Genomic DNA, 14,479 nt, shown 5'->3' on the forward strand with positions numbered 1-14,479 from the left:
TGTATCTCACAGGTATGCCTCACAGGTGTGTCTCACAGGTGTGTTTCACAGGTGTGTCTCACAGGTGTGCCTCACAGATGTGTCTTGCAGGTGTGCCTCACAGCACAGGCATGTCATGCAAGTGTGTCTCACAGGCGTGTCTCACAGGTGTGTCTCATAGGCATACCTCACAAGTGTGCCTCACAGGTGTGCCTCACAGGTGTCTCACAGGTGTGCCTCACAGGTGTCTCATAGGTGTGCCTCACAGGTGTGCCTCACAGGCATGTCTCACAGGTGTGTTTTGCAGGTATGCCTCACAGGTGTGTCTCACAGGTGTGCCTCACAGGTGTGTCTCACAGGCGTGCCTCACAGGCGTGTCTCACAGGCGTGTCTCGCAGGTATGCTTCACAGGTGTGTCTCACAGGTGTGCCTCACAGGTGTGCCTCACAGGTGTATCTCACAGGTGTATATCGCAGGTGTGCCTCACAGGTGTGCCTCACAGGTGTATATCGCAGGTGTGCCTCACAGGTATGTCTCTCAGGCATGTCTCACAGGTGTGCCTCACAGGTGTGTCTCACAGGTATGCCTCACAGGCGTGTCTCACAGGCGTGCCTCACAGGTGTGTCTCACAGGTGTGCCTCACAGGCATGTCTCACAGGTGTGTCTCACAGGTGTGTCTCACGGGCATGTCACACAGGTGTGCCTCACAGGCACATCTCAGACATAACTTACAGGCATGACTCACGTGTGTCTTAGAAGCGTGTCTCTCAGGCATACCTCACATATGTGTCTCAGGGTGTGTCTCACAGGCGTCTCATGGGCGTGCATCACAGATGTGCCTCACAAGTGTTTCTTTCTGACTTCATTACAGCCACTCCAGTCAGGGACTGGGTGTCACCACAGGAGTGTGGGGAGTGAGGTGGGAAGGAGCAGAGTGAGTGGGGTGTCCCAGGCAGCACCTTAGAGCCTGCAGGCAGGGAGACTGGGCATTCACCATGACCCTGTGGCCAGAGGTAGGGGCCCTCCCAGGGCTGTGGCTTCCCTGGCACTCTGGACCTGCATACCTGAGAGCTCTGTGGCTCCAGGGCAGGCAGAGCAGAGCAGATGCCACAGGTGGAGGCTGGCAGGGCCCAGCAGTTATGGTGAGGGGCCTGCAGAGCCCCTAGTGAGGCCGAGGTCATGCTGCCAGCTTGCCCTCAACCATCTGCAGTCACTCACTGCAGACTGAGCCCATTCCACGGGCAGGTGAACTCCATTCTTGCAGGACAGGGCAAGTGTGGGCCGAGGAGAGATAGCACAGCAATGAACAGAGCAAAGGGGTGCATTTTGCGGGCACAGAATCACACAGGGGTCCTGAGGACCTGGGGTGAAGCTGAGTTGGGATAGTGGGCAAGGGTAGGTGAACTGAGAAACCCGGACCTGAGGTGCAGAAGCACCTTCCTAAAGCCTGGTCCCTGGGTCTGCTGCGTCTCCTTTGCATGGGGGCTGCTTGAGCTCCAGCACTGAGAGCCGGAGACCAAAGCCCTGAACAGCTCCAAGTAGTTAGCAGACTGAATGCAAAGCAGGCAACCCATAGCCGCGGCCCCAGCCCTAGCCCTGCAGCCCTGCCCACAGTACCACCTTATCCCACACCCCACTTCCCCAGTCCCAACCCAAACTCACTATTCTTAGGAAAGAGGGGAGACCTCCCAGCAAATACCCAAATGAAGCAGCCACGTGACTAGGTGGAGGCAGGGACTTCGCAGCCCTGGGAAGGCAGCACAGCCAGCTGGGCCCATTGTGGTCAGGCAGCTGTGCATCAGATTAGTTTTCCCAGTGCGAGGCAGCCACAGGGCCAGCATAGCGCCTGGAGAAGCTTTCCAGAGCAGAATCCTGTGCTGAGAAGATGCTAAAGTCACATGCCGTACACTCAGTCTTCACCAACAGTGCACAGGGTGTGAGAACCACACGTGCCTTCGTTGAAAGTACAGTAGCACATAGAAGAAGTAGATGAGGATGATGCAAAGACATCCCAGGTTGCTGCTGGGCTGGAGACTCAGGGCTGTGATTCCTGGTTCTTGTCTAGGAGAGTATCCAGAAATCCTGTCAATGAAAATATCTGCTTGCACCTCCAGAAACAGGGCTAGGTGCTCTGGGCTATCTATATCCCAGAGCTGCTCCTGCCCCCAGCTCATGTGTTTGGATACATGTACACACCCCCAGGCATGCACCCCCATCCAATGCCTGCACCCATGCCTGTACACTCATGCAAAACATGCCCAGCATCGAAGTCTCCTTTGTTTTGCGTGAAAAGGGCTTGCTTGCAGCAAGAGAGACAGGCAGAGCAGCTCTGTCCTTAGTTCTTACCCAAACTTTCTTGTCATGACTCACACAGAAGCTAATATCTGCAGGACACCCAGAGCAAATTGTTGAAGCCCTTATCCAGCTGCTGTCTGGGCAACTGGACTCCATCTGAGACACAAACACAATGTGTCAGGTGCTGGGGATTGTCTGCCTGGAGCCCCACATCAGTCCCACCCCTACCCCTGGCCAATACCTTCCCCCAAATATGGCTACCCCAACCTCCCTCTCCCTTTCCAGAGTAGTCTGTACCTCCTGGAGGCAGAGCCAGTGCCCTCTGCCTCCCAGCAAATCTGAGCCCAGGCCAGGACCTCCGGGAGGACCCGAGATGGCCTGTCAGACCAACCGAATCCCCAAGGGCTCCCGAAGCAGGAGTCCTGGTGTTCCTCGGATTATCTCCTAGGGGTCAGAGCTCAGGGCCTGTTCCACCAGAAGCCACATGCCTGCCCCCAGTTGCCCATGGCCCCTGAAACAGGCAGGAGCCCCCGCGGCACCCCAGCCTCTGTTCTGGGAGCCTATTTTCTCAGGAGAGGAGGGACGACTCTGGGTCTGAGGGTGGTGGGGGCAGCCCCCTCTGTAGATGTGAGTCAGCTGTTCCCCCCGGCTCCCTAATCATCATTAAGAAAGACTTTGCTGACGAAGGTATTTGCAGAGTCCATGCAAACCCCGCAGTGGCGCACAGCCGCAGACACCATGAGCCTCAGTGAGGAGCAGGTGCGCAGCTTCCTGGACGGGAACCCTGACTTTGCCCACCAGTACTTCGAGAAGCAGCTGAGCCCTGAGCATGTGGCTGGGGCCTGTGAGGACAGGTGCCTGGTGGACTGCAGCAGTCTCCGAGAGCTGTGCCAGGTGGAGGAGAGTGCCGCGCTGTTTGCGCTGGTGCAGGACATGCAAGAGAACGTCAGCATGGAGCGCGTGGTCTTCACACTCCTGCAGCGTCTCTGCACCATCCTGCAGGCTGACCGCTGCAGCCTCTTCATGTACCGCCAGCGCAACGGCATGGCTGAGCTCGCCACGCGGCTCTTCAGCGTGCAACCGGGCAGCACCCTAGAGGACTGCCTGGTGCCCCCTGATGCTGAGATTGTGTTCCCTCTGGACATGGGAGTCGTGGGCCACGTGGCTCAGACCAAGAAGATGGTGAACGTGCCGGACGTGACCCAGGTGAGCACCCCAGCCACAGGTGCCCATGCGGGTCCTGGCTTCCTGTCCTGGGCAGTGCTTGCTCCCCACAGAGGAGTTCTTGGTGTGCCCACCTCCTACCCTCACTGGTGCCCAGTCACACTGTGCCGAGTCTCCTGCCTAGCCTCCTAGGAGCTGGCCACCTGCACACTCAGTAGAAAGAGCTCCAGGAAAGCTCCCACCACATGCAGTTCAAAGAAAGTCCTTGAAGCTGAAGTTGTTGGCCAGGCCCAGGGCTACCCAGGTCTGGCTGAAACCTCACCAAGGTTTCTGCATACAGGTCCTGAAGCCAGGGACCCCTGGTGCATGGAGTAGGAGTGTGGACCATGAGACCCTGAGGTTTTTCAGGAGGCAAACTTCAGGGCAATCTTGGTGGGGACACTGGCCATAAGGCGTGTAGAGTCCTGCTCTGCAGTGGCCGAGGTGGCAGCCCTGGAGGGGTTAGAGCCAGGGCTGGTGCAGAGGCAGGAAGAGGAGCCCATTCTCCCAGCCCTGGCAGAAGCAGGAGCAATCTGACCCCATAGAACACCATGCTGCTGGGTGGGGATGCATGAGGTCCAAGGCCGGGCAGGGGAATGATGAGGTTCAGGGCTCAGAATGGAAGAGGAGCCTTGGAGAGGGAATCCTAGTGGGGCTGCCCACTCCCCAGGTGCAGCTGCCACTCTGCTCCTGGACCCAGGGAAGGAGCAGGCAGCGGCAATCCGCTTACTCTTATCTGCTATAAACAGCAGCACCTGTCGACCTGGATTTGGTAATCCCCAGGATTACCTTGGTCCTCACTTTCTTTCTAAAAAATGGGTCAACCGTGAGTCAGGTGGAATGTCAGGCACGTGAACTACCAGGAAAACCAGGGTGTGAGTCTGGGACCCTCACCACCTCCCTCCATCCTGGTTCCCTCTCCCTGCCCCACCCTCACTTTTCCTTTCTTTCCTCTGTCCTTCCGGCCTTCCATCCTTCGCTCCTCTCCTCCCTCCTCTCTTCTCTCCTCACTCCCCTCTCTCCCAAATGCAGGTGGATCCTTATACTCAGCGTAGGGTAGGGTGGGGACAGCAGGCTGTGACAAAATGGCTCCCTGAGCCACAAGGCCATCCTTCTGCCACTGAGGGTCTCAGACCTCCAGGGGTCAGGCTGGTAGGGGGTGGCCCTGCTCTCCAGCGGTCTGTCCTATGTGTGGCTGTGTAGAGGGAGTAGGCTGCTTGGTGGGGCTCTGCTCAAACACCAGCTCAGAAGTGTACAGTGCCAGGAGCTGGGAGGCTACCAGGAGGTGCAGGGCCTGAGCCCATGGTCTCCAGCTTCATCTGCTCCGGACCCCAGGGCTGCCTATGTGGAGACAGAACCTAAGACCAGGTGGCAGGCTGCTCCAGGTCTTAGGCCAGGCCCAGGACTCCTAGAGCCCAGGACTGGACAGGGTCTCAAAGCTCACAGGCCTGGGCCTAAGGGCCCACAATCCCAGAAGGAGGACGCTGGGTCTCTACTGCCCCTGACTTGTCAGAATCCAGCCATGCATCATGGTCCACGGCCCCTGGACAAGGCTTTCACAAGGAGGAGGTCAAGCTGTAAGAATGGAATGGCACTAGCTATGAAACCACCAGAGGGGAACGGAGTGGGACCCACTGCAGGAGTCCAGGCAAAGACTTTTGCAGACCAGGAGGGAGGATTCGTGTAGCCGCCTACCTGTGGAGTCCCTTGGTCCCCAGTCTAGACAGCAGCTGCTCAGCGTAGTGGAGGTGTCCACAACTTGTTGACTTGTGGAACCCTCGGAGAGCTCTAAGAAGAGCCATGTGATGGAAACCCTCACATAGTGCCAGGGCGGCCGTCATGGGGCATGTGTGCCATGGGAGGGGATCTCTCTGGAAAGCCCTTAAGAAGGTGTTCATCTCAGAGAAAAGGCACGAGCCCTCCCCCTTCCTGCTGCCCAGACCCAATCCTGCCCAGGACTGCCAAGAATGATTTCATCCTGGGGTCAACATTCCCATCTTCCCCATTTGATCAAAGTTGCTCCAAAGCTTTGCTGATGAACTAACTCGCAGGCAGGTTCTACATGTCCCTGGGTGCTGAATGGACCTGTCCCAGCTGGTTGGCCAGGTCCCACATGGAAGACTGGGTTGAAACCCTGTAACCATGTTGGAGCAACACAGAAGCCAGAAAGAAGAGTCCTGGTGAGTCCATCTGCCTGCTGTTGCCAGGTGTGGCCTTACCGGACCATCTCAGTGCTGGGCCAACATGATTATGCTGGGAGTTGTATTTCTGCAAAGACGGCAGGTACAATTTTACAAGGAAATATGCAAAGTAACAGGAATATGATAACCCTGGTTTTCATAACGCTTCTGAGCTGTGGACCTTGGCTCAAAGATGACGAGTCAGACACCCACATGGGCATCTGGGGAAACCGGAGGCAGCGAGAGCCTATGTGCTCATTCTGTGGAACTGATCTCAATTTCCCTGAGGCTTCCCTGGAGCACTGTGTGTAAGAGTCTTGGCACATTTTATCATTTAAGCAATAGACAGGCTGCAGCAGGGTTACCCATTAATGTTCACGTGCTGCATTCCCGGTAAGGAGAATGTTTTATAAGAGGACACTAATATCATTCTGAACAGAAAAGTGATATTGCCAAGTTACCCATTGGATGGACCAGAGGGCTTCTTAGGTCAGAGTCACAGAGTTGGCTATGAGGTTGTCACTACGTCACTGTCACCTTGGCACCAGATGCATAAGACAGGCCCAAAGGAAAAGGGGGAGAGTGTCACTGTGGTTCCCACACGTCTGGCTGTGCGCCAACAAGCTGGGGACAGACTCTGAAGCCATATAAGGCACATGCTGTCCCCTTCTGGTCACCTCAGGTGGTCCAGACCCTGCTCTGGGACCCTAGGAAAGAGCAGTTTCTGATCTAGGTCTGATAGTTGTAGCAGATATTATTAGAGAAAGCTGGAAGAATTTAGGATCCAGTCTGATCCACAGGTTGATAATTTTTAAAAACAGAAGCAGTGAGCAGAGCAATTAACTAATAACAAGAGCATTTGGATTTTCCTTACAGAGTTTCCAATACTCATACTGATTCTCACCAAAGATAACCTCTTTAATTCTCAAATTAGTTTAGTCTTATCAGATTTGGCTTGCTTGTCTATATAAATGCAATGAGAAAAGGGCCCTGCCATGCAGTAATCTGGGCCTAGAGACCTAGGAGGTCAGAAAGCCGAAGGAGGTGGAAACTGAGCTGGCCGGTAAGGCCTGGCCTCCAGGGCTCCGGGGCCCTGGGAGTGGACAGCTGTGTACTCTCACCCTCCCAGCCGGGGTGGTCACCATGGGGAGAACTGTCCCTCTGAAGCTCTGAAGCTCTGCATGCAGCTGCATCTCCATAAGCATTAGAAATACAGTTTTTAATTTGGGAAAGTAAATGCTGCTGCCATTGTTTACAGAAGTCTGTTTACCAACTTGCAGCAACATGGAGAGCTCAAAAAAAGTCTCCTCCACTCTGGGAAACTGTAACAGTCAGGAAAAGAGCAACAATGTTTCAAACACTAGACATAAAATCCCCTGATTTCAGCAGCCCCTTGGTCTCCTGAGCTGGTCCCCTGGGCCTAGTGAGCAGTCATAGGCCAGCACCAGCTTCCTCACCAGAGTTCCAGGAACTCCGTTTGTCCAGTGGTCTTAGGGCTATTGGAAACCTGTATTCAGGTGTATCTGTCATAGTCCTTTCCATAAATCTGACAGTAAATGCTTTTTGTAGAAGAATCAAAGCTGGAGGCGAGACAGAGCAGCTGCGCTTGGAATCTGGGCAAGAGAGCGGGGCTGGCTCCTCGTCACCTGGCATCTCCAGGCACAGCCACTCTGGCCGTGTCACACCAGGACCAACTCCCTTTCACCAGCTCAGCACATTCGCACCAGCACACCTCCCAGCAAGCACACATGGAGTAGATGGGCACACGGCCTCGCTCACAGCCCACCGCCCCATGGCCTGCAGGCTGGGGCCCCACCTCTACAAGGTGAATGGTGAGTCCTTTGAGGTCCTCCAGGGCTGAGCTGGAAGGCCTCCAGATAGATTTGGGTGAAAAAGACTTAATGCAGAACCTTGATCCTTAGTGGATCCTTGGCAGCCACAGCTGTCAGAGCAGGATCACAGCTCATGGAGAAAAAGCCAATAACCAGAGTGACAACTAGGAGTCAGAAAAAGCAAAGCAAAACAACTCTCTTAAGGCTCAGTTTTTCTAGTAATGGGGAAAAACCAACAAAGACACAAAACGCTTTGTTTCCTGGGCCAGTTATGACAAGGAAAAAAGAATGCCACCCGGCGGAGGCCCTGGGCCCCTGCTCAGACAGCCTGGGATCCACCCCTGGAGGGGCACTTGAGTTTGACCAGACGTGTGGTCCATGAGTATGCCAGGTAATGGAGGACACCACACACGAGAGCAGGCACCAGGTGGGGCTTGCCACCAACCTGTTCAGACACACCAAGGGGCGCCTGGAGACAAGCAGAGCTCCAGTCCTGGCCACAAGAACAGGGGAGAAAGACCCAGGGCCTCACAGAAGTGGGCCGAGAAACCAAGGGACCACCACTTCAGCTGAGAGGTCAACTGCACAGGGCAAGGCAGAGAGGGGCCGCTCCGGGCAGCTGAGCCTTAAAGAGTCTGACTTCAGAATTAAACACCAAGACCTCTTGCAAACTCTTCCTGAGCAGATCAGTTACTCTAAGAACACCTGTTTATTTCAGCATAGTGGGCTAGATTCTGGTTTTGTGCCAGTATGTCATGCTAGATTTTCAGAAACCTATCAAATTTAACAACTTGACCACACAGAAATCCCTTTTGTGACATATGTTAGCCCTAAGTTTATTCTTTCTTGTTCAAGAAGTCATTTTCCTTTTGTGTTCTTTACATTGTGTGTGTGTGTGTGTGTGTGTGTGTGTGTGTAAATCAGGGTATTTAATTCTTGGTAACTTTAATTTTCACTGAACAAACCCAGGAAGTGAGCCATTTCAAACTGCCGGCCACACACTGACAGTTCACCAGACAGATTTCATCATTTCTTGAAACACGATTTCTCATAGAGCAACTGACATTTCAGTATTGTCAGCAACTTAGAAGTGACATAGACATATACTTTTTCTAATTTTTTCTAATTACATGAAAAGTCCATTTATGAACACCTACTCCATTTGCATTTACCTAATTTATTTACTTTTAACTATCATATCTCTATTGCATAAGAAAACTAAACATCAGGCTAGCATAAGCTTCATTTCAAGTTATTTCTCTGTCACAGAAAAGCCCTACAAGTTCATGGGTGTACTTAATGCCCAGGAGCAATGGCCCTTCGCCTACATGCTTGCCCTGGGGTCAGACTGTGCCTCTGCCACCCAGCGTTGGTGCTGAAGTACTCCCAGCCTAGAGGAGCGCAGGTTCACCAAGCCAAGGTGCCTTTCAAGGCTGCTTATCAGAGATGCAGGAGCAGACAGTCTTACTCTGAGATTGGATTGACACTTGAGAGCTTTGTGGCGGCAAGTCAGAAGTGTGCAGGACAGTACCGGGCATCTGACAAACTTAAAATCAGTTTATTTATGAAAGATTCATCTAAGTTACATGAATGAAAAGCATTTGGGTTAACTACTATATATTTTTAGCAAGCTTAAATTTAATTTATGAGCAACCATTTATCTCTAAGTAAATTTAATTTATGAGCACCCATTTATCTCTAAGACAATTAAAAGTAGAGCTCTTGTAAATCCATGGAAGAAAATCTCAAGATACAAAGCACACACATAGACAGAAAACAAATCCACAGACATAATTTCAAATTTTCCTTTTAAATAAGACCCACCTTTCAGCTTGGCATTGGAGAGCAGTCCAGGAGAGCAGATCGTGGTAAGACATTCTCTGGCTCCTTTCTGGGGTCTTCAGGTCTTGTCTGAGTCTCCGAGCAAGTGGGTTGATGCCTCTTAGGTCCTGACTGGTCCAGAGTTAACCCTAACGTGGCAGATGAAAACAGCACAGGTCTCATGTGGTACGGAGCCCTGGGAGGAGCAAAGACCCCAGGGAAGTTAAATCAGGGAGGCTAGAGGAGACAGTGGTCTCCTAAAAGCAGGGCGTACAGCCTCCTTGAGAGGCTGTGGAGAGGCCACCCTGCTGAGCCCAGCCTAAGGCTTCCTCTGGCCGGGACCCTGTACCCTCCAGGGTAGGTGCTGCCTCTGCATAGCAGCAGGGCCCCAGTGCACATGGAAGCTGCACATCCTGCTCCTAAGGCACAACAGTTATCAGCCTTGCTCCCTACACAGCAAAAGTGCAGGCACAGAGACACTAGGCATCCTGCGTCTCCGCTTTCCCTCAGAAGCTTCCTGCTGGCCTCTGGGTCACGGCTCCGGAGAGAAGGACCTCAGCCCTCAGCACGAAGGGGGTCAGGCAGGAAGAGGTGATTGTAGGGAGGGAAGGGAAGGGCTGCGTTCTGGCCTCGAGACTGCATTTCAGTGTAGCAGTGTCTGTGCCTGAGGAAGGCTTGGGAGTTAGCATGGCCCCGGGAAACAAACATGTCCCGGGTGCCTTGTGCCATCAAAGATGTGCATGGATTTCCCAGCCAGCCATGTCCCAGGAGGCTGTCCAGACTGTCCAGATGCACAAATAGCCAGAAGAGACCACACAGGAGTGCTCCCAGTTACAGATTAGTCATGAACACAGGCAGTTAGAGCCACACAAGGCACCACTCCAGCAGGACACAGAAGTGCCCAGGAAAGACAGAGGCTCCCAGAGTCCCCAAAGACTTTCAAGGTCCCTTACTCAAAGCATTTAAATCAGACTTCAAATAAGGTCAGCAGGGCCTCCACCAAAAAGGGTCCTGGACTGGGAGAAGTCTCCCCAGACAGAAAAGTGAGCCCTGGGGAGAGACCCAGGCCTCTATGCTGCACTGTGGTCTCAGGAGCCACAGGGTCCTTCCAAGGTGGTCTTGCTTCTGGTCCCACTTATGGACACCAGATGTATCACCCTTAATAATCAGAGAGACTCTGGAGTTCAGTGTACTGAGGGAACAGCAGAGCGTGGCCATGGAGTACAGGTAGCACCTAGAGAAGCTTCAAGCAGGTCCAGGCGAGCAGAGATTTTGGACAGAAATAGAACAGTAAGCTGCTGGCTTGTGGAGCTCGGCGGTCTGCAGGTGCAGGCAGCAGCCAGCTTGGCCAGGGAGGTGCCCAGAGCATCATGAGATGCCGCCTTGGAGAGCGCTGAAGAAGCCTCCTTGGAGGATTGTCACACAGTGCCAGCGGCACACAGACCCGGGGTGGAGCAGCCCAGGCATCCTTGGGATAGCAGCTACCTCAGGCTGGCAGAGCTGCCCTGGCACCACTCCCAGCCCAGTTTGCCTGGGGCTATAGGAGCAATGCGAAAACAACCCAGAGGAGGGGAGAAAGCAGCCGCAGGGCTGGACAGCGTCCACGCCTGAGGCCCCACCTATCATTCCGTGGTCCCAGATGCCAAGAGGGCACAGCCAAGGAAGCAGGTGAAAGGGCTTGGAAGTGAAGAGGGCCTTGGCCACAAGCATCTGCAGGCTTTGCGCAAACTTCTACACCCCATGGAGCTGGAAACCTCGGTTCTGTACACAGGGCCTTCCTCCCAACCTCCCCGCTTCCTGGGGCGCCCAGGCCTGGGACCCCACCCACACCTTCCTCAGCCCTAGCCAGGGCCTGCTGTGGGACTCAGGCCCAAGGGAGCAGGGAGCACGGGTCGCTCTGGTGGGAGCAAAGCTGGAGCACCTCCTGCGTTGGGAGTGAAGAAGGGGTTGTGACTTGTTTCCAAGCAGCCCAGCCCAGGGAGCTTGCCTGGGTCCCACCTGGCCAGGCCTCTGCCGGCCCCCATGAGAAATAGGTGGTGTGGAAAAAGGAAAAGCAAACTTAGCACTGTTGACCAACCTGGGGAGAAGCAGGAGTCCCTTCCACCCAGCATCGAAGCTCATTCTCAGATGGAAACCCCCATCTGGCAAAGTAGGTGGAGCTGTGTCTCTGCAGCTATGGGGACTGTAGCCCACTAAGCCAGCCGTGGCATTTACACACATAAGGAAGTTGCAAAAATTAGCACACACCTTCAATATTGTCGTGAGCCCTGTCATCCACAGAGCAGACTTGTCTGTCTTTCCACTTCACAGTTTACTGAATAGCTGTCCCACCCTCCTCCCTGGCAGCTCACTGAATACCTGCAGGTCACCTGGTAGTCGTGAGCCCTGCAGCCACAGGTTCTTTTTTCCCTTTTCTTTTTTCAATATCTGTAACACTCAAGTCACACGTGACACGTGACACGATTACACATATAGGTCACAGAAAGGATAAGAAAGGGTCAAGGCAGCCACAGGTCCTGGAGGCTGAACTGAGGGCCAAGGCAGAGAGGCTAAGTGTCACATAGGTGTCAGACACGATGAGGAGCCTAGGACTTGCTCAGGGTCTGGAGCTGCCAGAGCACAGGAACTTATTCTAGGTCGAGGTCCTGACAGCAGTTTCACAGGGTCAGCTTGGGGTGGACCACGTGTGGCCATGGCCATCATAGGCAGGAGAAACTGCACCGTGCTAAAGCCCAGGACAGAGATTTGGAGGTTTGTCATTGTGGCAATTTCCTGGGCAAGGTACATGGCAAGTGACCAGGTGACAGGGTCAGAGAGCTGCATGTCTAGTCTCAGGGTGCCCCTCATTTTATAGATCTTGAGTGAGGGGGCTGCGTCAACTGGTGGTCTGGGGTATTCAATAAGCTTGTGAGCCTGGTTTTTCTGATATGAATCTGTACACCCATGCACTCTCTGCTTCTGATTAACTTGATAAGTTCAGAGGTAGTCATTCTCGTTTGCATGAGTAATTTATTTACCAGTTTGTGCCTTATAGTGGTGCCCAGCAGGTGATGGTTGGACAAAGTGTGGAGTCACCCACCTCAGCAGTTGAATTCAAAATGGAGTAGACCATGGCAAACTACTGCTCTACAAGATAGATCAACAAAGGGTTAGGCACAGCCTGGAAACTGCTGTTCTGTCGTCACGGAGTACCTCAGAACAGGGCACAGCATGCTCTCCATGGATATATAGATTGTGTCAGCTTTACCTCACTGTGACCAAAATACCCAAGGAGAACCACGTAGAGGAGGGAAGGTTTATTGGGGCTCATGGTTTCAGAGGTCTCAGTCCACAGACGGCCAACTCCATTGCTCTGGGCCCAGATGCAGCATCAGTTCATGGGGGAAGGAAAGCTGCTCAGCTCACGGTGGGTTAGGAAGCAGAGAGGAAGGAGGAGGCCACAGGGAAGATGCATCTCCCAGGACCAACCCCAGTGCCCACCCCTCCATCCACACCCCACCTGCCTACAGTTAGCACCCAGTCAGCCCATTCTCACTGCATGGCTGATTAGTTACAGCTCTCACAGTCTAGTTGCATCAGCTCTGAACATTCCTGCATTAACAGGAGCCTTGGGGGACACCTCACGTCCAAACCATAACACAGGCCATGCTGTAATCTTTTTTCAAACCAAAGCAGTGAACTCCAAATAAATATAATTACTGGGAAATATTGTCCTCTGATCGTCATCTTATCAACCAGTACCTCAAGAGCAAATGGTTTATCACAGCCCCACAAGACAGCATAACACCCAGTACTGCAAAAAGAACCACTCAGGGTCTCAGTGTGCTCCCTGATGAGAAAACCCAGCTGGACTCATCGGTCCAAACCAAAACTTTCCTGTCCTTACCCCCCAAAACATTTTCAAGAGGCTGAGTATTCCACAGGAAGGATGGGAAACCCAAGATGGATGACATTTCTGGAAGATGCTGGGATTCCCCTGGAGTTCCGCCTGCAGGTAGGTTCCACTGGCCAGAAGCAGTGGAGCTCCTCTTACTTAGAGACACTGCCGCCATAGCTATGCAGCCCCAGGGCACCATCCTTGCTCTGGCTGCTAATTTTCCAAACTGCTACCATGGGGAAAGAGGCTAGACCCTGCCACTGGCTGTGCCACAAATACTGGGATTCAAATTGGCAGAAAAACAGGTTCATATAAAGTCAGCTTTAAAGGGAGACAGAGGGGACCTTTTGTTTGGTCTGAAATCACCATCATCAGAGAACTCAGGGGTGAAGAAAGCTTTTACAAAAGAAGAGGCGCAAAGTCAGATAAAAGACAAGAAGTCCATTCTTGCAGTTTTGGCCAGGGCACCTCAGTCTCCTCCTAGCAGGAGGAAGTTTTTATTCTCAGATGAGGAAGTTCAGAATTTAAAACAATTTTCAGGGATTGTTTTGAATCCTGTGGGAACAAGTTATCTGGAAATTGCCCTTAATTGCAGAGGAAATCTATTTCCCTTGGTCAGGAACGTGCTGGGGCAACTCCCCAGATAGCATCTCCAACACAGGAGGCAGGGCAGGCTCGTAGGAGAGCCCCCTGGGTGTATGCACTGGGGAGACTCCAGCTCATGCAGCCTCAGACACTGAAGTTCAAAGATAGCGAACAGGAATGACTTTGAGTGGGGAGTTTAGTGTTAAGGAGAGGACAGAGGGCTAGGGTTGTAGCTCATGGTAGAGCACTTGCCTCGCATGCGTGAGGCCCTGGGTTCAATTCTCAGCATCACATAAAAAAAGAAATAAATAAAAATAAAGATAGTGTGTCCATCTACAACTAAAAAAAATTAAAAAGAGTTGAGGTTACAATAAGCAAAGTTTACTTCAAACACCTAGAAGAGGCAGCCCTTGGCTGGCTTTGTCTGGCTCCTCGTGGTTTGCTCTGGAGGGCTTGATCTGAAACAGAGCAGGAGCTGGGAGGGACACTTGGGGTCTTCAAAGATCTCCTCCCTTGACCCCTGAGTCCTGCACAAAAGGCAGCAGGACGGCCTGGAAACGTGCTTTACTGGACCCAAACACTGCTCAGACAAGAGAGGGGCACAACAGGCAGGAGCACAGGAACCAGCAAGACTCTGGAGAGTCGGGGCACATAAGAGGAGCCTCCATGGGCAAAAGGGTCCCAGAAGTCCAGGCAAGGCCACCCCA

At 53.1% G+C, this 14,479-nt stretch overlaps 1 protein-coding gene across 1 annotated transcript in view; it reads left to right on the forward strand.

Moving 5' to 3' along the window:
- The first annotated feature begins 3,012 nt into the window (after positions 1-3,012).
- The window catches only part of Pde6b (phosphodiesterase 6B), a 63,215-nt gene continuing 51,748 nt past the window's right edge, over positions 3,013-14,479 (forward strand). Inside the window, exon 1 of the mRNA XM_076864202.2 lies at positions 3,013-3,480. Within this exon, the coding sequence (XP_076720317.1) occupies positions 3,013-3,480 (468 nt within the window). The remainder of the gene's footprint in view (positions 3,481-14,479) is intronic.

This window comes from Callospermophilus lateralis, chromosome 8 (genome assembly GCF_048772815.1).
Source record: "Callospermophilus lateralis isolate mCalLat2 chromosome 8, mCalLat2.hap1, whole genome shotgun sequence".
NCBI classification, from domain to species: domain Eukaryota; kingdom Metazoa; phylum Chordata; class Mammalia; order Rodentia; family Sciuridae; genus Callospermophilus; species Callospermophilus lateralis.